This window comes from Schistocerca americana, chromosome X (assembly GCF_021461395.2).
Source record: "Schistocerca americana isolate TAMUIC-IGC-003095 chromosome X, iqSchAmer2.1, whole genome shotgun sequence".
Classification (NCBI taxonomy): Eukaryota; Metazoa; Arthropoda; class Insecta; order Orthoptera; family Acrididae; genus Schistocerca; species Schistocerca americana.
In genome coordinates this window covers 202,895,871-202,922,780 of record NC_060130.1, presented here as the reverse complement: position 1 = coordinate 202,922,780, position 26,910 = coordinate 202,895,871, and the positions used below count along the sequence as shown (strand labels likewise).

The 26,910-nt window shown below is 39.2% G+C and overlaps 1 protein-coding gene across 3 annotated transcripts in view; it reads left to right on the top strand.

The window, feature by feature from the left end:
• The first annotated feature begins 21,171 nt into the window (after positions 1 to 21,171).
• LOC124554887 (60 kDa SS-A/Ro ribonucleoprotein-like) overlaps positions 21,172 to 26,910 on the top strand; it is a 129,432-nt gene continuing 123,693 nt past the window's right edge. The window contains exons 1-3 of one of the 3 annotated variants that reach the window (XM_047128560.1): positions 21,339 to 21,478; positions 21,638 to 21,740; positions 24,801 to 24,864. In XM_047128560.1, coding sequence (XP_046984516.1) covers positions 24,841 to 24,864 — 24 coding nt within the window. In that variant the 5' untranslated portion in view covers positions 21,339 to 21,478; positions 21,638 to 21,740; positions 24,801 to 24,840. Of the gene's footprint in view, positions 21,258 to 21,338; positions 21,479 to 21,637; positions 21,741 to 24,800; positions 24,865 to 26,910 lie in introns of those variants that run through there. The other 2 variants (XM_047128562.1, XM_047128561.1) reach the window with 2 other exon arrangements.

Below are 26,910 nucleotides of genomic sequence, written 5' to 3'. Positions count from 1 at the left end.
AGAGAAACCCTAAGTGACATTTCTTTGCCACCAAAATTCAAACTTGGCTCCAGTTCCTAGGACGAGGTGGCAGTCGATTGACATAGATTAGTGAAGGTAGTCCAAGTGTTCCTTCTTTCGTGCCATTTTCTTAGCTTAGTAGAGAAACCCGAAGTGACCTATCTTCCCACCAAAATTCAAACTTGGCGTCAGTTCCTAGGAATGAGGTGGCGGTCGGATGACTTAGATTAGTGGAGGTAACCTAAGCGACCTTTCTTTGTCGCCATGTTTTTAGGTTAGTAGAGGTTTCATTGTCCTGATGAAATTTGGGGGCATGTCAGGGGGCGTGGCAGGAAGGTGTGGCACGTTCCAGCCATCTTCGATAACAGTAATTTTGGGCAGAATGCACGTTGGGGTTGGGTGATGTCACAGACGCCAACTTGGATGACGTCATCATCTGACGTCAGTTGATGACGTCATCGTCACCATCATGGATAACGCTTCTTTGTGGCAGAACGCAGGTTGTCCCAATACTACCGGCAACCGTGTTTAGCCTATCCTTTTGGAACATTGTTGGGTTCTTCGCAAAAATTTTGGCTGAACTTATCTTCAGTTTTAGCTAACTTTCAGTGCCTATACCGATTTGAGTATCAATGCTTTCTATTAGCACTTGGAGCCCTGGTACTTCCCCAGCATAGCTACAACAATTTACAACTGTTATACCGATGGTTCCTGTACTTACCTTCTTCCTATGTTCGATCTGCACCCTTTGAGACTGAAGCCCTTTTTGTATTCCCCGAGACCCTCTAACCTAAAAAAACCCGCCCAGTCCACGCCACGCAGCCACTGCTACCCGTGTAGCTGCCTCCTGCATGTAGTGGACTCCTGAAGTATTCAGCGGAACCGGATACCCAACCATCCAATGGCGCAAGTCGAGTAATCTACAGAGGACACGGTTGAAAAAGTGTTTGAAGCTCTGATTCAGACCCCCAAATCGGCTCTGTACCAAAGGTCTGCAATCATTCCTGTCGACTATGCAGCAAATGGTGAGCTCTGCTTTCATCTCGCAAACAAGACTGGCAGTCTTTATCACTTTTGTTAGCTACTTGAAACGAGAGAGAATCTCTTCTGATACAAAGTGACACACATCATTGGTACCGACGTGAGTCACAACCTGCAGTTGGCTGCATCCTGTGCTCTTCATGGGATCTGGAAAAACCCTTTCCATGTCTTTAATGACTCCACCCGGTATGCACAGCTATCACATCGCCAATCACACTTAGAATCCAGGTGGAGGAGGCAGTGTGCTGTCATGGAAGATGATGGTGGTGACCATAGGCTTTGCTGAAATCTTTTTGTCAGTCACTTGGTGCGATGGAACTTCCTTGTTAAGCTCCCATGCCAGTCTAAATAGCTCCACTGCAATAGGATAAATGCAAACCTATTTTCGGCACTTGACACTGAGATGCAATACGTCAACGACCTCTACCATCGATGTACACTCTGCCTGATGGCCTGCCCAGAACACTGTTATCGCCACCTGGTGATCTAACCATGGATTTTGGGAACTCAGATTTCCTGCACTGCTCACTCAATAGGAATGAAGCTCTCAACAACACAAACTATTTAGATGTTGTGGGTGGTGCTGTTGGCACCTGGAGCGTGCCACAACATTCCTCCGACCCCCCAGGCAAAGGAGGAGAGGTGGAAGGTGGAGGCAGACATCATAATCTTTAGCGTGATGTCGGAGTCCTCCATCGGGAGGGGAGGGGGGGGATGAGCCTGTGTATGGGTCTACTTCCATGGGGATGTCGTGATGTAACTCCCGATGCCCATCATGCTGATTTGTCTCAGCCAGAGGAGGTGATAGATAGGCGATGGTTCTACAAGAATCAATGATGGCTTGTGTTTCTGGTACAGAGTTCTGTAAGGTTTCCTGCAGCATGTTTAAGAATCTGACACAACTAAACATGCACTGGGTGCCATCCTGTAATTCAGCTTTGAGCATGGCTTGGCCAAGTTAAGTGTGTGACTGTACTGGGGGCACCTGGGGATGGCCTCAAAAGAAGGTGAGCGCACAGAAAGGATCTCGTAGGCGAGCCTGCAGAGGGTGTGGTAAGCCTACCTGAGGGTGTATAATGGAGAGCTGTGAACGGTGTGGACGCTCATGCAGTTTTTCTGCAGGCGAGGAGCCATCTTATGTGGTGGCTGGGTAAGAAGACAGGAAAAGGGCGAGAGCATCATCCACTGAATGGTGGCAGCAGAGTTTTGCCAACTGTGTATCACAAGTTTGAACAAATCTCTTGGTTATGCCATTAGAAGTGGGAAGAAAAGGTGTCATGTTTGTCAGTGACAGCGGAGTCAGGCAGGCCCTCTAAGGGGAAAATGCGTGCAAGGACTTGTATTGTAGGAGCAGAGGATGTGGAAGTCATCTTGGTGACAAAGGAGAAGCCAATTCCACCAGCAACTACCACGAGCCACAAAAGTTCCCAAAAAGGGACAGGCAAAATCTAAGTGCACTCTGGACCACAGAGAAGAGGTGTTTGGCCAGGGAAAGTAATGCCTCGCTGGTGCAACCTGCTTGCTCTGATATGTAGAGCAGGCTGTGACCATATTTGTTATGTCTGAGTCCATAATCAGCTATGTCTGAATCCATTCCGCCAGTAGACATGTTGGCATACCAGCCTATTTTAAATACCCTGTGGCCCTCGTGAAGCAACTCAAGGACTTGTCATTGTAGCACTTGGCAGATGATGACTCTGATCCATCTGTTGTCTCCTTCTAGGGGGACAACCCCCTGTAGAGTGGAGAGGTCCTGCCATTGGGACCAGAAAGCCTGGATATCCAGTTGAGTGATGATCTTCTTATTGGAGGGCCAGCCATGATGGATATAACGCAGTACCTCCCATGTCACTGTATCTTCCACTGCGTGATGCCAGACAAGATGTCATCTAAGGGGACCTTGGCGACCACTTCTTCCACTTCCAAGTCCATGAAGAAGCATACTTCAGCATCAGCATCTAAATCTGGTTCCTGACATAGATACAGATATGAGAAGAAGTCAGTATCAGTGTCGTCTATTGTGGATCTGTATTTGATATCACAACTGAAGCTGGAAAGGAACAATGTCCAATATTGGAGGTGGGGTGCTGTCTCGGTTGGGATGGGGATGGAGGACTTGAATAACGTCAGCAGGGCCTTGCGGTCTGTTAAGAACATGAAAGCTCTGCCACATACATAGTCGTGAAATTTCTTGATTCTGAAGACAATTATATGGACTTTCTGTTCGATATGGTGTCTTAGACAGAAAAGCAGTGGGACATGTCACACTATCAACCACGTGAGACAACACAACACCCAATCTGTAGTCCAAGGCATCAGTGGCCAGGCTGAGAGACTTTGTATAATCATAGACAATCAAGCATGTGGGCCATAACAGCGCCTGCAGTAAGTCCCAAAAGACTACTTGAGCTCTTACAACGGACATTTTTCTGGAGAATTTTGTGCAGTGGTTCAGCCAATGCTGGTGCATGTGATACAAACAGATGACAGTAGTTGAGTTGCCCGAGGATGGATTTCAACTGAAGTATGTCTTCAGTTACTGGCACTTTCTGAACAGTCACAACATATTGTGGAGTTGGCGAATCCCAGAGGCACTTAAGATGTGTCCCAGGTATTCCACCGGATGCAAAAGACAAGGCATTTCTAATTTCTAGTCCACATGATCAAAGAGAAGAACAACATATTCAGGCTTTTGATGAGGTCTGCAGCATTTTTGCCAGGTACCAGAATGTTGCCAAAGTAGTTCACCTTTTCTAGAACATCCCAAATGAAATGTTTGAGTTACTGCTGGAAGATGATGGGTGTACTTGTGATTGCAAACGGAAGTGTGGTGTACTGATAAAATCCAAACAGGGTATTAATGGCCATCACTTCACGGGATGCGACATGCAATGGGAGTTGGAGATAGGTGTCACAAAGTTCAATTTTCACGGAATCTTTACCCCCAGCTAGTTTAGTCATAATGTCCTCCACTTTGGGAATAGATTAAGTGTGTATCATTTATTGAGAACATATTAATCATTGTTTTGAAATCACCATAAATTCTAAGTGTGCCATTAGGTTTTTCCACTATTATGATAGGCATCACCCATCTGCTGTTGGAGATAAGTGTCAAAATTCCTTCATCTTGGAGACAATGAATTTCTAGACATGACTTGTCTTAAAGAATAAACAGCACATTCTGTGCTTTATAAAATTTGAGGACATGTGTGGGCAACAGGGTGACATGTACCTCAAAGTCGGTGCTCTGGTGTCAGGCTGAGAAAATACTGATGGAAACTTGGAAAAATGATCTAATGTTTATGAGCTGTGGACTAAGATGCTGACAGTTATTTCAGCATCGTGAATCTCCAACCGCAAGATGTTGAAGAGGCCAAGGCCAAGAAAATTTAAGGCTCCATGCGTGGCCTCTACAAGGATCCTCGCAGTGAGAACTGTTGGCCCATACTGGATACAGACTGTGAAGGATTGCATGACTGCTATGAGATCATTGCTGAAGCTGTGGAGGAGCATGGCAGATGGTTGGAGAAGAGGTGGAGGAGGTGGTGTACAGTCCCAAAAGATAGGTGGCGGAGTCCATAGCAAGGCATTGCTGAAATCTACTTGTCGGTTGCCTTCCTAAGCTCATGTGTCACCATAAATAGGTACCACATGGTAGAATGCATGTGGGCTTATTTTCAGCACATCTAACTATGGATACAGGAAGAGATGCACTACATAAGCGACCTTTACCATCGTCATGCGCACTGCTTGACTGTCTGACCAGAATGCTGTTGTCACCACCTGGTGGTCTGGCTGTGGAGTTCTAGAACTCAGATATCTCACAGCGTCTGGTCCCAGTAACAAAGCTTGTGACAACCCAATCTACTTAGATGATGTGCATGGTGACATCAAAGCCTGATGTCTATGGCATGAAGGCATCTGCCACTTCCATAAAAAAGAATGAGACGAAAACACATTCTTGGAGAATGCTGCAAAATACATGAAGCTTTGTAGAGGCTCTCTCATGGACAATTATGGTATATGGTTATTGTGTTCCTTATAGCCTTGTGTTGTGGTAATTCATTTATCCACATGAATGGAAAGTAGCCTCATCACTGAACACTAAACCTGTTATTTCCAATCTCTGAATGAATTCACTAAAATCTATACCTTGTTGTTTATCAGTACATTAAAGGGCCTGTTGCAGCTGAATCTTGGATCGTTTGGAATACACATATCAGCAAAACATGGCAGACAGACGTATGAGGAATGGTTACCTCTTGGTAGGCACGAAGAGTGAATTACAAGCAAAACTCTACTGAACACGCTCTACATATTGAATGAGCTCATGGGTGCAACCTGTAGATTTCCCCTTACATAAACAACTAGTGTTTGAAACTGACAGCAGCTCCATAGTCGACTGCACTGAGTTGTAAGAGGTTTAGTGGCAAACACTCAACGAAAATAATGTCGCAAAGTTGCAACTGCAATGCGCCTGTGGAATTAAGAACTCAAAACATCTTTTGTCGCTGTGTGATCGCCATCTGCTGGTACCATCGTCGAACAAATTGAGCTGTTGAATTCACAGTGCCATATTCTTAACGCAAAATTCCTTTGGTTCCAGAGTTACCGAGATCTCAACTCGACTCATATTTAATAATGAACGAGCGAGCTAACTGCACCAGGAAGACATCTAACGCCAATGGATGAACCAGAGACAACTAACTGTTACTAAGGTGAACTTTTTAGTCTCCATTCGCAAATTAAAATGCATCTCAAGTTTCTGTTTTCCCTCATGTAGAAAATATAGTCTTCTGAAATCGGATGAATCTTTTCAAAACACCTTCCTACAGTGAATTTGCGAATAACTCTGTCTAAAATTCCGTTTCTACAAAACTGGCACCCAACATGGGGCCAAAGAAATTTCCATCACTACAATCTATTACATGATGCTTCCGTAAGAAAGCCTATTGTACAGCAGGCTCTAACAGAGCAAGGCTATCAAGTAATTGAAAGTATGTCCTGAACCCATACTCAAATCGTCTAGAGAGATGTCTAGAATCAAAAGCCAGGTTTCCACAGACACCAAAGCAAATGGAATACAGGATGATTTGGCAGTGGTGCTGTGTGCTACTGTTTTACAAGGCCCTTGTCAAAATTTTAGTTGCATAGTTTTCAGTATGGCATCAAATCAGATTATTCGGAAATACACTGGTGTTGTAATTCGTGTTATGGCTTTGGAATTGACCCAAGACTCCAGTAATAAGAAGCGAATGTATAAATGTTGGATTTGGAAGTGTATTTTGTGCAGAAATAACACAGGGACATCAGAAACGCTTAAAAATGAAGTAGTAATCATAAATGAAAATCCGTTCTGGAAACACTTTCAAATAACAAAAGTAAATTTCAAGTACTTCCTATTGTGTATTGAACTGTATCAAAAATCCAGTACTCGGATTAGGGATGCAGTACTTGCTGAGGTGAAAATACAAGTGAGAATTAAATATTTGACATCAGTAGTGGGTCACTACCAGAGCTAGCCACACTAACCATTGGGTGACACATCACTTTTGCTGATATCAGCATCAACATTATCTTATAACCAAGGTCATTCCAGAAACCCTACACTGCACAGGCAGTTGTGTTTGTTACATTTCGCTGACATCAGCATCACCAGTTCCTTATCTACAACGTCATACTGGGTACTGTATGCATCCACAGCATCACTTCTCAGTGCACCTACCCCCAATTTGGCATCCAATTGGATACAGTGCAGTCTTCTCACTGCTGTACTGCAGAGAAGCTGTGACCTGGTGGGATCATGTGAATAATTTAATACATAAAGTGCATAATACCGGCATAAGAGTCAAATGCAATAGAATATCTGATTTGAATAAAGTATCAAAAGTTTTGTCAACCATGTTTGCATTACTGACTTCCAAGGACTGGGTCACCAGTCATGTTGGCAAATTTCATTTGCAGCCACTATACGAGTAGATAGCATATTTCTCTATAAATAATTAAAAACCAGCATTTGTTTATGCAATATGAATATCAAATTAGGAATATACAGTAGTCAGCTATGAATTTTACCTTAAATACTACCCTTCAATCCCAGAAAAACGCGAAATAAGGCCAACTGCTGTTTTACAGCCCAGTTGCTCCTGTCACCAACAAATTGGTGCACTGTAGAAAACGAGCCTAATTCGATCTTTATACTACGAACTTCTTAGTGTCACCAGCATATGACTGCACTGTAGAAAATGTGCACTTGTTGCTTATTGTACAATGAGATTCTTATTGTCACCAACAGATCGCTGCACTGTAGGAAATGAGCATTGTACTGGTAAAAACGATGATTGGTCATTCTGTGTACAACATTGGTTTAAGCCTCAACAGAGCCATAAATTAATTGTTTTCCACATCCATGATGCTTCTCAAATACCACAATATTCTTTCCAACCACTCTCTACATAACGATGCTTGTTAGGTGCCACAATATTCTAAAAGTCTGCAAAAATATATCTGCATTGTAAGAAAGTTCAAGTATCATGATATTAATTCCCACATATACGTATAGTCGCCAAATTGGTGTCCACAATTCTGTTTAAATTGTTCTCAACCACTGTTTGAAGTGGGAAAGATAATGCATTATGCTAAACACTTAAAAAATATAACTAATACTAATTGATAATTGTTGCTATTACTACAAATGACACAGGCCTACTGGAGGCGGTGTACAGTAATAACTTTTGATAAAATTCGCAGTCAAGACTATGGTGCTAAAGATCGTTAAAAGCTTCATAGACTGTATGTCTTGTATTATTTTCCACATCTATAATTTCACAGTATTCTAAAATGTCTCCAAAATATTTCAGTAACTCGAAAAGTGCAATGTATACATCGATTATCTATGACCTAGCTGAGGTTAGCAGAAGAAAAAACGCTGTAAGAGTCAAATCAATTACTTTACCACGTCTATGATATCAGAATATTCTAAAATGTGTCAGAAAATACAATGTTTATATTTCAGCAGCATATAAATACATAAAGTTTCTACTTAATCCCTGTAAAAAATGCAGTGTTCATGTTGATTGTCACAGTGTGTTTAGATCAAAATTATTTTCCACACATATCTCCTCATGACTGCAGGCTCTAAAGGAGGAAGCAAAGAGGAAGAAAATATATAACTACAAAAATATTGCAAAACTGACCTAGTTGATGTTGCAGTATTTGTAATGCTTAAAATAATTATATTACCCCATCTATGATGCTGCAATATTCTAAAATGCATCAGAAAATGTTACATTCATATTGCAACAGTATCTAAATAAGTAAATTGTGTCTCGTCTGATAATATGTGTATGACGCTGTCAGTACCTAACGTTTCTTTCGTTCAACGCTAGATTAGGTGGAGGAGTGACGATAATACACTAAAGAAAATGAAATCGATGCCAAGTACTACAAACGAACTGCTGCTGCATTTTGGAAACTATGGCTTGCAAAAATAAAATCTGTAATCAGCTATATCAACAACTATTATAATTAAAGTTTCACAAAACACACACACACACACACACACACACACACACACACACACACACACAACACAGTTGTTTTAGTAGGGATGTAAGAGATGAGGTGTTTGATTTTAGGAAGGAATAAGATGCTATATGGTGATGTGCCACTTAAATTCCAGACCGACATGGACTGTTTATAAACACAATCTCACAAGAAAGACAACTGAAGATGGTAACAATGACAGATGTGAAATTTCCTAAGGCAATACCACAGTTGATATCTCAGAAGTAAATAAAATTACTTACCATCTATTGCGAGATAGTTCACACTTTGCATGCAAATCGTCTATATTACTTATTAAAATTATCTTAATAGAGAAGGAAGGGATAAGGTGTTCGATTTTAGGAAGGAATGAGGTGCTATATGACGACATTGGACTGTCTGTAAACAGACACTCACAAGAGAGATGATTGAAGATGGTAACAATGACAAATGTGAAATTTCCAAAGACAGTGTCACAGATGATATCCCAGAAATACATAAAATTACTTACCATCTACTGTGAGATAGCTCACGCTTTGCAAGTACAATGAAGTTCCAAAAACGAAATATTTCAGAATGTAAATTGTCTGTATTACTCATTAAAATGCGTGCTTATCATAATATACGTAAGACTTCTACCAAAATCGAGCTAAATAAAATTGCATTATATGCAGTATTTCTCACACATTGGAAGCACTATCAAGCTTCAAATTAAACATTTTTTTTGCATCTAAAACATTTGTACAACGGATTAAAATACATGCTTATTGTAATATGCAAGATCTCCACAAAAATTCGACCAAAAAAAAAAAAGTTGTATTTTATGCATGATTTCGCACACGTTGGAAGCACACTGAGGCAACAAATATGCCTAACTCATAATGCATCACGTCTAACACAAGACTATCTCTGTAATCACACCACTGTTTGACCAACCTCCATTGCTGTAAAGGCTAAACAAATCTCGCAACATGTATTAAAGTGATGTTATTCTCCATAACGTTCGGATATGTAGATGTAGTTGTGTTCTGAAATTTAGAGCGCCACAACCGGAAATGACATCAGAGATTCTACCCACCCTTGATGCAGCTACAATTGAAACCCACTCTTAATATCAATTCCTCAACCACATCGTTCATGTTCAGACCTCCAATAAGCAAGGCTTAAACAAAATGGCTGCAAATATTATGAGGTTAGCTAACCACAGAATAAGCTAACCACGGTATAACTCAGGCAGCGCATTGTACGATGCCATTTTATTCTCTGGTTAGTTAACCCTGGAATAGCGAACTCCTTCAGTTTAGTTGGCAACAGCAGGAGAGCACTCTGGGTATTTTCGCGCGTTTTTGAAGTTTATTTACATCTCGTCGTCTGCAAAAAGAGCTCGAATGAAATGAGTAAAAAGCGATCGAGATTCCAAAACTATTCCCTGGAAGATATATTAAAGCTTGTCGATATTGTTCAAGATTTCAGAAGCATAATAGAGAACAAGAAAACGGATGCTGTATCATGTTGTGAAAAGGTCAGTCAAAACATTTAACTAAGCTTGTAATGTATGTATAATGAAATATCTCTTGAAATTGGTTAAATGATTAAGTTTTCGTTGTTTGGCCAATAAGATAACTTTCCAAATTTCAGAACAAAACATGGGAGAAAGTATGCGATCTCTATAATTCACAAACAACATCATGCAGAACCAGTGATCAGCTGCGACAGAAATATGACACGCTAAAGAAAGATACTAGAAAATATTATGCAGCATTAAGGCAGCATACACTCCAGACTGGCGGTGGGCCTTTTGTCGAACATAAATTTGTGATGGTGTATACAAAAATACACAATTTAATTAAACTTTCTTCAGATGGCCACACTAGTCATTCTGATTCTGATGCAACGTTTCAAGGTAAGAATGTTCCGTCCAATATGGTAGATGATGAATTTTTCGTAGGCAGCTAATGTAGTAACTATTTTGAAAGGCAAGCAGCTTTTTGAAATAATGAACGTCATGTCACCTTTTCAGAGGCTGAAACAACCAGCGACAACACAGGCGTCACGGAGTTTAATTTGGCCGATTATTCTGAGGTGTGTTATTTACGGGCTAGCTCTCTGTCGTAATTAAATTTTAGAATGATTAATTCACTACAGTAGCAATGGGTGTTTTACAGGAAGTATAGTACATTTACTGAATTATTGAGCACTGTTTGTTCCTCCACTTCTACTGCTTCTTTTTCCCATATACAAATACCATTCTTGTGATGAGGCGGTAATTAAATATTTTATTGGGGGATGCATATGGAGAATAGGTTGTCAATATTTACAGTGTACATCCATATACCTCTTTATATTGCTGGGGTATAATTAATGTACTTATGGGTCATATCTTAACTAGAGGCTGTTGCCATTTAATGTCTTCTAAATATATAAGTAACAGTTCCTTTTAAATATATAATTATGGCTTTACAATTATCTCTAGCTTCTATGTCTAATACAGGGGGAGGGGGAAGTAACTGGAGAAGTAAGATCTTCACTCTGTTCTTCCTTGTTTTCTACAATAATCTCTACTTAAAACTGTCACTTTTGTTTTCAGATTATGAATCCCTATTCACACATGTCCGAAGTAAGCGTGCTATTGCTTGTGGAGACACATCCATCAGGTAAGAAACATGAAAACTACTTCAAAATAAGTCATTATACGGTAGCACTTCGTACAGTTGTCTCAAAAGTTAATGTTGTAATATTATAGCGCCTAATTTTTGTTCATAATGAAACACAGTAGTTTCAAATGATGTATTCATTTCCAGATATGTTGTGTCTCGTGCATAAGCTCAATGCAAACAATTTATCAAAGCGTTTTGTAACATGAGAATTCACGTTTTTGTTAAAACTGCCATACAAATAGTACCCATAACTGGTGTGGATTTTCGATTTCGTTAAGTCTATTATGGGACTGTCTTCTAAATAAAACGAGTCAGTCCTTACTACTACTGCAACAACTGTAACACACGCCAGATACGCAATACTATTTTGACACGAATTGCCGTTTTAATGTGCCTAATTTACAGAAATAACACAACGGAATTCACGAAGCACGGAAAGGCAATACATTTTACACAATTTAAGAGTATTACCTTAGAAAACAGAGAAATATTTTCACCTGTCCACCCTATGTTCCAATTTCTGACCTACAAGATTGAAAAGACGAAGCATGGCTTCCTTTGACAAGCGAAATCTGCATATAAATTCTGAGTCGTCGAATTCATCAAAATAATTCGGGCGGCGACTCACTTTCTTGTCCTTCCTCATTTTTATGAACACTTCAGCCAAAAACTCGTCACCGCTGTCTGAATCTATGGGTATTCTTGCCATCTTTAAAACTTATTCCGTGGTTAAGCTCGCTAACCGGCCAGAAATCACCGGCTAAGCTATCCCAGAGTTTATTCTCCGGTTAGGCGTTAGCCCGGGTTCGTACAACGCGTTTCTCGCGCTATTCCGGGGTTAGAGCACAGTCTAACATAACAGTCACGACACTTCGCCTCGATTTTGTCGCCTACCGCATCAGCAGCGCCCCAATCGGCCAGTAATTTAAGCTGTGAGTTCGGAACGATCGTGAAAGCTATTAGTGGTTGTTTATTTTGATTTCTACAATGGTTTTTACAAGCTGGAGCGTTTGTAGTGCAATAAATTGCAGCAACAACAGGAAGAAGACACCACAACTGTCTTTTTTACGTTTCCTGAGGATCCTGCGAGGTATATACCATCATGTTACTAAACTGTATCTTCAGGATTCACTTGCAAACTACATGTGTATTAATGATTAATGTTTCGTTTTAGGAGCAGAAAATGGTTAGTTAGTAGCAGACGAGAAGACCTTATGAAAAAAGACCCAGTTTACCTGTATAATAATATTAGGTTTTGTTCGCTACATTTCGAACAAAACCAGTTCATGAACGCAGACAATAATAAACTCGTGTAGAATGCAGTACCCACACTGTTTGACATCCCAAATAAGCCACCTCAACTGACGATGAAGAGGAAACTGCCACAAAGATTCGACAGTCCATCTAAAGCTGTAAAACAGTCCTATGACACAGAAGCAGTCAGTTCAACTCTCCATGTATCAGTGCCAAATTCGTGTGAATCGTCAACACAGACATGCTTTGATGATGAAGTGGTTAGATTAAGTGGAGTTATTCGTCTCTTACAAAAACGTTTGGCATGTATTTCATTCACTTCTGTTGTTAGTCACTTAATTTTCCTTGCTTCCTTCGTGTGATGACATTATTTTGTTAGGACCTTGTGCACTGACAGATCGTTTGAAAACTATTCAAATATTTAGTTTTGCGTGAAATTTAATGTAATCAGCTCATTATAATTTTTAAACATATTTCTCCCACTATTTGGCAGTTGCTTTTCCCACTTAGAATAATATAAAAATGAAGGTCGTACTTGTGGCAACAGGCGACAACAATGACAAACACAGTAGGCCTACAGAACGATAACTGAGCTGTCGATCGCTTTTGCATATAGAGGTACATGTCTGTGCTTCTTACGCGTGAATATGTGTGTTTATATTCTTTTGATATCAACGTGGTAAACTGCAGCTCTATCCAATGTCCCAAGTGTTTCTTCACGAATGTGTTGTAGCTTGTCACTCGATTCACGGTTTTTGTCCATACTTGCGCTTATTTTAGAATCATTTTAGAAAGACATATGCCTTCTGATACTACACAAACCCTTAGAGGAAAGAAAATAACTCAAATATTTCGTAAATTACGTAGGAAATGGATGCAAAACAAACATGCTTACGACACGTCTTACGTTCATCTTACTCGTCGCCTGGAGCGCTAGTGTCGCTCCACCTGTCAAACGGTAACAACTTTTTTAGCAGTGAGTGTCGCGACTGTTACGTTAGACTGTCGCTTAGAACTTAACCGGCTGCTAACTGGACGTTGTACAACCGGTCCATTGCCAGTTTGCAGAGACAATGATACCAACATCGTAATACACAGGAAACAGAGATGAAATAATGTGATTACAGCAACAATAGTAGTTGGGAACTACTAATAATTCTCAAAGTAACGTAATAATAACAGAGAAGTTGAAAAGAAAGATACAAGTCATTGTGAACATACATAAACAGTCTTTAACAGGGATCAAATACATGACCCATTCTGTAACTGTATATTGTGGTGTCCAACCTGGTAGTACCATGTCCTTTACGCAAGGAAGGCATAAACGATTCTAATAGCTGCATGTCTGGACACTTTATAAATTCTATTAGTTTCACTGTACAATTGGAGATAAATGGAAATGTCGCGTGACTGTTCGCCAGGTGCAAGTCTTTCGATTTGACGCCACTTCGGTGACTTGCGCGTCGATGGGGATGAAATGATGATGATTAGACAGCACAACACCCACTCCGTGAGCGGAGAAAATCTCTGACCAAGCCGGAAATCGAACTCCGGCCGTTAAAATTGACATTCTGTTGTGCTGACCACTTTTTTTTAAATTTTTTTATTCTCATTTTGTTCGTTTTCGTTCGTTGTATCTGCTCTGGGCGGACTTCGAAAGACACCCGTTTCAGTTCTTTGTTGATCCATTAAGTCAGCTTTCTTATTACAGAGGGCAGCTAGCACTCTGACCGAACACGCTGAGCTACCGTGCCGGCACCACTCAGCTGCTGGGGGCGTACAATTGGAGGTTATCGACTTTAAATAGTCACTCCGAACTGTCTTATCACATAGTATAATCCTAGGCGTCATTTTATACGTAAAATATCAACTCTAAGCGAAAATTACGCTCCACCCAGGAAACTTTATATAACTACCAAAGCAGGCCAGTTCCCATGACTGCTGCAGGGTGATGAAGAACCATAGAGAGCATCTTGAATCCGTAATGAGGATTTATGTTATCGTTTTGTGAGGCAGAATACTATGTAAATTCCACATGCAGTGTGTATAAATTAATGACGTCATAGCATATTCCGCAAAATGGCGGCGATTAATAATTTAGTGGAATAATTTACTGGTATATTTCATTATTTGTTTGTGATAGAGTGCCAAATCGTGATGGATAGACGGTGCCACTGGCAGTACTGTGGTGAATGATGTTTTCCCCATGCTTTAAAATAGCACTTCTGCGTCGTATTTGTCGGAGTCAGAGTAACTTAATAAAGCTGTGTACAGATAGAATATAGCCTAGTTAATGTTTTATCTGTCCAACAGTAGATAAACAGCAGAAACATTATTAAACACCAAGAACAGCTGTTCTGTAAATTATTCGCTGAGTCACATCAGATGGAAGCAATTGGCACAGAGTACAGTGGAGCACATCATAGATACTGTTTTATGGTGTTGAACAGGGTCAAAACACATGCTCCACCCTGTTCACAAATATAAGATTCGATTGTACCCTTTATACGGAGTTCAAAATCTGTGGTATTCTATTCCAGTACATAAGAGTTCTGACGATAGCAATATAATATCCATTTTCAGAGTTTAAAACTGATGGAATAACGGCTTATAACAGTAATTTGGAAGCACTCCATAGCTGCCTGCTGTCATATTCCAATGGGGAGCCTCCCTGGAGACAGAAAAAGCCAATCTGTGTGTTGTACTCTGTAGTTTGTATACTGTAGTAACAAGCCCCTAAGCACTGTTAATGTGTCATGTAGGTGAACAAAAAGAAAACCAGAAATTTAGACCTCAAATTCAAGAAACCAAAACTGAAACATATGGCATACACAACAGTCGAGCTGACGTATTGTCTGTAAACACTATAAAAACCAACCCACCAGCTTGCACATTATTGCACTGGAAAGTGATACCTACAGCATAAAAATCGTCCCATGTGTCTACTAAAGTACAGCCTTAGGTGTCTTTTTATATGCAAGAAGCCATTTCCAAGCAAAATTTACGCCCCACCTGCGAAACTTTGTAGAACTACTGAAGCAAATTGTTTACATCAGAAGCTACCATGCAGTCACTACAATGTAAGGTGCTGTACTACAATTTTGTTCTAACAAGATGACATATGGAACAATCAGTAACACAGACTCCACCATAAATGTTATACAACGCTTGGTTCTACTGAAACAGGTTCAGTAGTATCATTGTTAAAAGACGGGAGACTTGTTCTTAAGGTTTTGGTACATATACTGTGTTCAAACAGTAGGATACAGTTCCACACGTTAGAATTCACTTACCTCCAGCATAGTGCAATGTGCTGATGACAGAGTGCAGCAATGCAGCTTCCCTCTACACATAATTAGGGAGCTTGGAGTTATGAGAATTCAACAATCAGTGTGTTAGATGTTTTGGTCAGTTACGAACCACATGTGTATAGTGCATCTGGAATGTGGCCTATATTGCAGTAAACATATCACTATACAAACATGACCAGATCAATCAGCTTACATTTTGGTTCATTACTGTAGGAGGTGGAGTGCCTTGCAAATGGCCAAATTGTGGAAAAATAGTCGACTGCGTTGGGGCGGCCATGACATCTGTGTGAAATGTTTTGCATACCATGTTACGTGGATGACACATGAAGATGTGTTGAGTAGCAGTGCTGACCAGCCTCGTGGAGAGACCACCTCACATTGCTTTAAAAGCAGTCCTGTTTATCTTAGTCTCACCGGACTGGGTTATATAGTAATTATTGGAACTTATTGCAACAATTCTCTCTCGTTGGGGGTTTTAACTGCTGCCAGTTACAGCTCTGTCAGAAATATCTATGGACTATGTCTGTTGGTAGGTCAGGGTGGGTTGCACTGTTCTTCAGTAATATACATAGTAGATGTAACTTTGACATCTGTATTACTTAATTAAAATGGTTGCTTATCATATTATAAGCAAGCTCTCTACAAAAATTCAAGCAAAATAAAACTGCATAACACATAACATTATTCACTCATTGCAAACACAATGAGGCTTCGAATTAAATATTGCTGCATCTAAATTGTCTGTATAGATTATTAAAATACACACACAGTATGCAACCTTACCGAAATATGTGAGACCTCTATGAAAATACGAGCAACAATAAAGTTGTATTATATGTAATTCTGACTTCTGAAAATTTGTTTAAGGAGTGGCTCACCAATCGTGTTGATAAATTTCATTTGCAAGTACATATCATTCACCATGGGATATTGGAACGGGTAGATAGCATATTCTTCTATAAATAATTAAAAACCAATATTTACTTATGAAATATGTATTAGAAATTAAGAATATGTAGTTGTCTAACATGAGTTTTACTCATGTAACTCAGAAAAACGCGAAATAACTTTGTCTGCTGTCACCGACAGATGGGTGAACGGTAGAAAACGACCCTAATTCGATCTCTTAACACGACTTTCTTACTGTCACAAACAGATGGCTGCACTCTAGAAAATGAGCATTGCACATATAAAAACGATAATAGTTTGTTCTATGTACAACGCTCGGTTTAAGATGCAACAGAAATTTAAATTAATCATTTTCCACATCGATGATGCTTCTCGAATGCCTTGTATTCCTTTTTGCCTGCTTGTTTTACTACATTTTTATATTTTCTCCTTTAATCAATTAAATTCAATATTTCCTCTGTTACCCAAGGATTCTTACTAGCCCTCGTCTTTTTACCTACTCGATCCTCTGCTGCCTTCACCATTTCATCTCTCAAAGCTGCCCATTCTTCTTCTACTGTATTTCTTTCCCCCATTCTTGTCGATCGTTCCCTAATGCTCTCTCTGAAACTCTCTACAACCTCTGGTTCTTTCAGTTTATCCAGGTCCCATCTCCTTAAATTCCCACCTTTTTGCAGTTTCTTCAGTTTTAACTTACAGTTCATAACCAGTAGATTGTGGTCGGAGTCCACATCTACCCCTGGAAAGTCTTACAATTTAAAACCTGGTTCCTAAATCTCTATCTTCCCATTATCTACCTGAAACCTTCCAGTGTCTCCAGGCCTCTCCCATGTATACAACCTTCTTTCATGATTATTGAACCAAGCGTTAGCTATGATTAAGTTATGCTCTATGCAAAATTCTACCAGGCGACTTCCTCTTTCATTCCTTACCCCCATTCCCTATTCACCTACTACTTTTCCATCTTGTCCTTTTCCTACTATCGAATTCCAGTTACCCATGACTATTAAATTTTCGTCTCCCTTCACTATCTGAATAATTTTTTGTCTCATCAATTTCATCAATCTCTTCGTCATCTGAGGAGCTAGTTGGCATATAAACTTGTACTACTCTGGTAGGTGTGGGCTTTGTGTCTATCTTGGCTTCAATAATGTGTTCACTATGCTGTTCAGAGTAACTTACCCGCACTCCTATTTTTTTTATTCATTCTTAAACCTACTCCTGCATTACCCCTATTTGATTTTGTATTTATAACCCTGTATTCACCTGACCAGAAGTCTTGTTTCTCCTGCCACCGAACTTCACTGATTCCCACTATATGTAACTTTAACCTTTCCATTTCCCTTATTAAATTTTCTAAACTACCTGCGCGATTAAGGGATCTGACATTCCACACTCTGATACGTAGAACGCCACGTTTCTTTCTCCTGATAACGATGTCCTTCTGAGTATCCTGTAAATCTGAATGGGGGACTATTTTACCTCAGGAATATTTTACCCAAGAGGACGCCATCATCATATAACCATACAGCAAAGCTGCATGCCTTCAGAAAAAATTACAGCTGTAGTTTCCCCTTGCCTTCAGCCATTCGCAGTACCAGCACAGCAAGGCTGTTTTGGTTAATGTTACAAGGCCAGATCAGTCAATCATCCAGACTGTTGCCCATACAACTGTTGAAAAGGATGCTGCCCCTCTTCAGGAACAACACATTTGTCTGGCCTCTCAACAGATACTCCACCGTTGTGGTTGCACCTATGGTATGGCTATGTATATTGCTGAGGCACGCAAGCCTCCCCACCATCGGCAAGGTTCATAAAAAGGATAATAGAGGTTAACATCTATCCCACTGTCCACTTTAGAGAGGGAACATTTCCAGATGTCTTAAACTGACAATTGTTTTGTGCATATACGAAAAAGGAGAAAGAAATTCTTTCTAAAATCACTAGTCCATAGCAATAGTACCAATAATTTCGAAAGTTATTGAAGCATTAACGAAAGACCAGTTAATTGATTTATTTGAGTGTAACAACCTACTCAACAAAGTTCAGTATGGGTTCTGAAGTGGACTATCAACAATTAAGGCAGTACAAGAAGTTGTATTATCAGTATTGCCTTGATTTGAAAACAGGCATCACAGCTATGCCACACTAGTAGATCTCACATAGCGTTTTGATTAAGAAACTTAAAACGTATGGAATAACTAAAATGGGTCTAGCATTACTAAAATCATGTTTGGCAATTAGAAACCAGATGTTCGTTGCAACTTCAAATAATAAACCTGACATTCTGAAAGTAAAATATGGGGTCCGACAAGGATCTGTGCAGGGATCTTTCTCATTTATTCTCTATGTGATTGACCTCTGTAACTTACTACCCTATAAATCTTTAGTTTATGCTAATGGTACAAATTTATCATATCATGTAATGATGTGAATGCTGTCAAACAAATGAACAATGCTATGACAGAAAAGGCAAGTAAGTGGTTTCAGAAAAATATGATGACATGTAACAATTGTTAAACTAAATGTATCCTCTTTTCTCTTAGAAATATTAATAATGGTCATAACTCATTCAGTACAGTTGTTAGGCTTCTACCTTGATAGTAAATTGTACTGGAACACCCACACAGAAAAGCTCTCCAGTAAACTGGCAGAAGCATTAAAGCTCTCAAGGAAACTGAAGGATTGTGTGGTTCAAATGGCTCTGAGCACTGTGGGACTTAACATCTGTGGTCATCAGTCCCCTAGAACTTAGAACTACTTAAACCTAACTAACCTAAGGACATCACACACATCCATGCCCGAGGCAGGATTCGAACCTGCGACCGTAGCGGTCACGCGGTTCCAGACCGAAGCGCCTAGAACCGCATGGCCACACCGGCTGGCAAGGATTGTGTGAATAAAGAGCTCATGCTTATGGCATACTATGCCTTTTTTAATATATGCAATTACATTATGATATACTTCTTTGGGGAAACTCTGCTGGGGCAAAAGAGGTCTTTATCTGGCACAAGACTAGCGCAGTTGAATTACATGTAAATAAATTTAAAATGGTGGTAGAGACATGGCCGAATGAAAAAGCGCTTTATAACATAAATTAATTCGTATGTACTGAAAAGATGATGAGCTTTTATTAAAGTGATCGTGAATACAGTCTTATATGTAGCCTACATTATGTATGTAACAAGACATGTGATAATCTAAATCTAATTATGTGGCAAGCAACATCTATGAAATATTATTTAGAAATGTTAGCCTTTGTATAATTATGTGTGTACTGGCGATGCCTTATACAATGTCACAGTTGTCCAGAGGCAAATCAATTTCCATTTCAGTTTAAACCAAGTCTGCTCTTACAGCTTCTGTATTGCAAACGCAATACTCTCCTGGCTCGTTTTATGTCAGTGGGTCCGCCCTTCGTGACATCTAGTGGTCATTTCCGCATTGTATAGGGGTGTCCGGATACTTTCGGAACTTGTGCTTTCCATGCTTGGACCTTGTCGAAGTTCATGAGCAACATGGCATCAGATACAGTCACAGAGCTACGAATTCTGCGTTCCAGCTGGCGCGGCTGCGGAGTAACGCGGAAAACTGGAGAAATGAGGACTACCTAGGTTCAGTTCTAAGCTGTTAAAAGTTGACTCTACCAGCCACTGTAAGAGTGGTTTTGGGTGGTTTCCCACATTCATATAGTCGCATATTGGCCCTGGGCTGTACTTCACCCAGACGACAAAAAATAGCTCTCAAACTACAGTTTGTTCTGCGTTGCCAGTCGACTTAGAAATATAGTGTAATTCCACATCATCGAGTCAAAAATGTGGCATTCATATTAACGAAACAAAAGATGTTTTTTGCATGCGGGTATACTATTGAACTATATTTATCGTTTAGATACCCAAGAAATCTGCTGTAAAACAAAAAGCAGATAATTATCAATCTTTGGCGGTATCGGTACAATACGTTTTGTGCATTTCTTGTCAAATTTTGTTCTTGGCGCACGACTCGTTAACCTCATCGAATCATTTGTATAAAAATTGGCTATTTTCTATCTTGCGCACTTGGAAACATTTTTGTGGACACCTATGACTGCAGGTACAAAAGGTGAATGGAATTTCTATCACATTAAGACGATAAAGGATATCGAACGCAGAGAAAATCGGAACAACTGATGAGACAAATGTACGCCAAATCTCAATAGAGCGTTGTTCACATTTTGGACAGTATAATAATACAGTTGCTGGAAGAAAAGCTCTCAATATTTTATGAGATACAGCCACCGAATTTTCTGGAGGAAGCTTCCAATAATAAACGCCAGCATCTTCTGATATGTATTACTAGGAAATCGGAAGACACTAAATTGCAGTGCATTCTTGTTTGTGTACAGGAGGCCGCGGTGTATTCGTCTTGCGTCGGAACAATACGCGAATGCCAAAGCGGCACTAAATGCCGTTAGTATGACACACCCGTACACAGTTAACGACGACTCGGCGATCCAGAAGTAAATATCTGTTCTCGTGGACTAATCTTTTAAGAAGTGAGGGTACGTGACTTTTCAGATATTTCGTGTTGTATTATTGTTTTATTTCGTCGGTTTCTTCGGGTAGTGTTTAAATGCTCAAGTAAGTGTTGAAACGCAGAGTAACGAAAGAATATCGCTGTTTCTCGTTTCGTGCGTGCTGGAGGTTCTTGCTGTTGAAGGTTTATTGGTTTAAGGCTGTGTGTGTGAGTGTGCGTGTGCATGTAGCGTGTTTGAATCATATGGTAAATAAACAAAAAATTATCTTCCGCAAATAGTGTTGTTACTAAGCTCTTTGTTATGATGTTAATAGGGCTTTTTTTCTTTTTGCTGTACTTACTAAAACCTTTTTTTTTATCGAGTGTATCCGAATAATACAGTGCGACAATTTTGTATATTTTAAGTGACAGTTCGAAGCATTGCTGTCAGTAAAAATTAGAATGAAGCTGCTGTTGAGGAGGCATAGAAACCAGGCATTACGTGTGTCACAAACCTTGTACTAAGCGGGTGAGTAATCGGGAGTATTTAAATCTGTTTTATCCACGAACCGGCAACACCAATATTTGATGGATTATATGTTTATAATTAACACAATAAAAGTTACACATCTTAACTCAATAATGTGTTTTGAAAACTCGGATGATTTAAAATTTGACGTTTATAGACGGCAGTAGCATTGCTTGCGGCATTCTTGAGGGCACAGTTCCTTATAGCCTATAGAGACCTGAGCGGTTTCCTGGGCAACACTGTAAACAGTATATTTAATGAGTTATAAGATTTTTAGCAGTAGCTGTAGTTATAGAATAGATATGTAACGACCACAGTGTCACCGATCACAATGTCTGTACAATCATCATGCTTCACCCCCTTCTCATGACGTCAGCGGATCAGTATATGCTCAAACCCCCCCCCCCCCCCCCCCCCCTCACACACCACCACCACCACCGTAGACCAAGTCAAATTTGGGGAAGAAGAATTGGGGGGGGGGGGGGGGAGAAAGATATAGAGACAAAGTTCAATTTACAAATAACAATCGTAAATTACTAGTAACAAAAGCAACCCAATTTTAATTTAGACATAATTACATATTTAATTTACAAGGCTGCTTTTTACAGTTCAAAAATTCATATACTGAGTAGAAACTCTGTTTCCTCAGAAATGCTGTAAAGTTATATTTAACCATATTTTTATGCCATTGCAGTTTTAACTCACTAGGTAGACTACTGAATAATTGAACCGTTATCTGTGAAACACTTCACTTATACAGAACTGTTTTTACGCCATTGTGAGATGTGGGTATTACTGATGTCTCTTGTGTTGTGGCTATGGATATGCTTATTTTGCCATAGATGGCCTGGGATGTTTAAGAAATACTTATTTGCAAATGGGATACACTCATGTGCGTGAAGGTTTGGCAGGCTTATTATTTTCAGCTGTATGAAATGTGGTCTACATGTTTCCAGTTTCTTTAGGTTGCAAATAACCCTGATTGCACTTTCTGCATCCTAAAGACTTTTATTCTGGTGACTAAGTTTTTCCATAAAATTAGCCCATACCAGAGTAATGAATGGAAGTATACATAATATGCCTGAATGACTCCTGATCTGCTTGTACGTTGGCTTAACACACGAAGAACATAAGAATTTGAAAGTATTTTTTTCTGAGCTCTTTCACATAACAGTTCCAATTTAAATTGTCTTGCAACCACATACCTGACACCTTAGTTTCAGTAAATGCTTTCAATAATGTGTTGTCAAGATATGGTACTGTATGAAACTTTTGTTCAAGTGGAGAAGAGTGGAAATTCATAAGACAGTTTTTTTCTTTATTTGTTATTACCTTATTTTGTTGAAACAAGGGACACTGAAGAATCTATTGCTACCTGCATAAAGACTTTGTCAGCAGCTGTTATTGAAATGCGGTGTCATCATCAAATATGATTTGTTTTTTTTTCACTGTAGTAGTCATGTAAATCATCAGTGTAAAGGAGGAGCAGTAGAAGTCCTAGGACAGAGCATCATGGCGCACCATACTCTGTTGGTGATTTATTTGATAGGTGTGTTGTTGTAATGACATTTTCTTTAATGTTATCATGCCTTAAAGTCACAATTTGCTGCATGTCTTCTGGGTAAGATTTTAGCCGCTGATATTATTTGTGCTCAGACTGATCTGTAGTGTAGCAGAAGGCCTCTGTTAGGTTGTTGGAAGGTGATAATTTGGTGGAGAGTTGACAAAAACTTATGTTAGATAACAGACAAGATTCAGAAGAGTATTTCACTGTATATTAAGTGCATATATAGCACATAAAATATGAAAATTGAAAGGGGTAATTAACTTTTCATGTACATCATCTTAAAGAGTCCTTGACTTTACTAAATTTAATGATTTTTCTTTCATATTGGAAAAGTTAGCTGCTTTTTACTGGCCAGATACAAACTTGTTGGTGTCTGAATCAAATCTCAGTTGTTCAGAATATTGTAATAGGATTTTTTATCGCTGTCTAGTTGAACTGTAAACAGAGTACTAAAGTTATTATTTCTATAACGCTGTGGGTCTCCAGTAGTGTGACAAATCTGTGGAGCAGTTGGCTAATCTGTTTATTTTCTTCTATCTGACGTGCCTCTCCCCAGCAGTTTCTACATGAATGTATGACAAACGGATTAGTTTATCTGTTAACAAGCTTGCATAAAATTTTTGAGTTACTACACAATGTGGGTTTGACAGCTGGCTTAAAATTTTGTGAATGAATGTAGGAATTATTATTCCTAAACAACCATTCAAGTGATTCCTTTAGCTGAAGTGTAGCATAGTAGGATATTATAGAACCACACAACCAGCCAACTGATTTAAATTGGAGTGGAAGAAAAGTACTGCTCAGTTAGTACCATGAGCTAGAAAATCAATGAAGTGCTCTGCGGGCTTGAAGAATGGGAAACAATTTTTTTGAAAATCCGTATAACAAAAGTGTCCTATAACTTGTTGTAAGGTTTGTGATATAGGTTATGAGACCTTACACATGATGATAATGACTGATAATATTCAGTCCTGAAGGGTGTATCATGTGTCTAGAAGTCACACACAAACATTCTGAAAATATAAAATTAGTTTTTGTAAAAATTGGAAATGCTATGAAGTATATGCATCAATAATAATAGTAGTAGTAGTAGTAGATTTTTATTACTGAAGGAATGATAGTGAATTAGTTTTGTTGCACTCTCATAAGTAAAGAAAGAGAATTCCTGCATGTTTAATAAATCTTTGTAATTTGAATGAAGTTTAATGGAATGGGCTGTCTAACAAGAGAAGACAGACAAAATCTCATCAGTCAGTTTCTTTGATTTCCGGATTCATTGACCACTCTTCTTTTATTGGTAATTTAAATAGTGGTCTCGCTCAGCATTATAGTTGTTGTTTATGATGTAGGCTACTTATTTGCAAGAGTTGAGACTCATTGTTTAATGAGGAATGATTGATGAAACTAGTTTGTAAGTCTGTCATTATTTTCCCCACGATCAAAATCGCTATGATAAAAACCTTACTTACTATAATAATTCATCTCTGTTGCAGATGGTCCTTGATGGATGTACACTTATTAGTGCTTTGATGGATGATAGTAACTAATCTCACAGAGGTGAGTTGAATCTCTCTCGTGTGTGTGTGTGTGTGTGTGTGTGTGTGTGTGTGTGTGTGTGTGTGTGTGTGTGGAGAGAGAGAGAGTGCTGCGCACAGCAGTATTAGCAACTTCATGCCCTGTTCCTGAGTTTATGCCTTAATATCTCATACCTTCTTCTCGCTGATCCTAAGTGCAGTTCACGATAGAGACAGCAGAATTATGGGACAGTCTTCCTCTAACATCTGTTCTCAGAATTTACCAAATTGCTATTCTTCCAAAGCTTCCTATTTGTGTTTCCTGACCATCTATACAACACATTCATATTATTTTGGTCTGCTAACAGTGCATCACTGAATTATACAGTGCTTGCTGCAATACCTACTTGATGAGGTTACCACATGCTCTGTAATTGAGCTGTTTGAGGGAGAAAATGGTAAAAGCCGAAATAGGATTTGAAGATACAGAGGTTTAAAGTTTGCAATTAATCCACAAATCTGAATAATTTTAATCTAACATCGATTTTGTGCTAGACAGGCTTTTGACATCTATAGTCTTCTATACAGTCATAAAAAGAACAAGAAGCAGATAACACAAGAAATACACACATTGCTGTAGTGGAGATACCATTGTGTTACCCAAATCACATACATTGACAACAAAACACAATGACAGATAATCATATGAGAACATTTACACAGAGTTTCTAGAAGAATTAACTGTATAGCTTGTTGCTTGAAAGTACTTAATCACTTATCACTCTCATCACATGTGTGCCCATTGCGCAAATGTTTTGGGTTTAGCGACAAGAAAAATCCATGATAAAAAGGAGGGATGTAATCTGAGAGGGATTGAATGGCTGCAGCTGGGTGCATCATATTTTAATCAAGAAGTGAGAACTAGGTTTTGCCTTCCATGTTTTCTGAAACTTAATTTGCTCCGGATTTCATGACAATGTCTCGCTGATGAATAAAGAGGGTGGGTATTTAGAAGTCAGCTGCATGCTTTCCTTTGGGTGACAGCCACATCAATTCTGGACATCAGAGTCACCAATTTAACAGAATGTTTTGAACGTTTGCCTCACATTGCATTCACCTGTTTTCTCAAATGATTTAAGGGGACAGTGGCAATTAGGTCCTACATCATTTTTATTTATAATTTTTCCGTGATGAGATACTTATTCTTCATCTGTATTACACATCTTCTGCTTAAACTTCCATTGTGCGGCGCATCTCAGCATTTTTCTAGAAGATCTCTGTCTGTTCTGTCCCTTCATGACAGGCAACTGAGACAGTGACGGACTGCTCGATATTAAAGCCAATTTGCAATCTTTTGCAGATTGTCATAATACCAACAAAGATTATTACTATTAATGTTATTATTATTATTATTATTATTATTATTATTATTATTACCTGTAAAAATATAAATGAACTATGCCTATACACACATGATAAAACTTTCAACAATAGCCTTTCAGTAATAACCTCATATTTCATGCATTTCTGAAACATTATGGCATGTGCATGCACTTACCATTATCATCATGAAACGTACTAAGTACAACAGATTTGCAAATTTACATACCTCTTGAGTCATCTCAGTGCCATTGGGATTGTACTCAGGATCCTGGTAAGAGACATCAGGACTGCTAAGAACATCTTCCTTTTTTTTTTTTTTTTTTTTTTTTGTGGTAACTCATCAAATGTGGCCATAATCTTGGAAAACATATGTGGGTCCCTCCTAGCACCAACCATTTTGCCTGTGGCTTGCCATTATGATTCTGTGGCAGGCAGCCATTGGCATTTAACATGAAACATCTATAGAGTGAAATTAGAACTTTCTCTTCATGTATTATACTCTTTTGTTCTTAGGTCGTGATGATTGCCCTATAACTCAAAAAACACAGCAATAACGCTTACCTTTGTGTTCCCACAAGATGCTCAGTCAGTCAGACTAGTTTCTGGTATGCAGTTTTTGTAATGGCTGTCATGCTCTTTCCCATAATCCCCAGCCCCCCACCCCCCATAAATAAAAATATATGTTCTCTATTTGGCTTCCCTACAT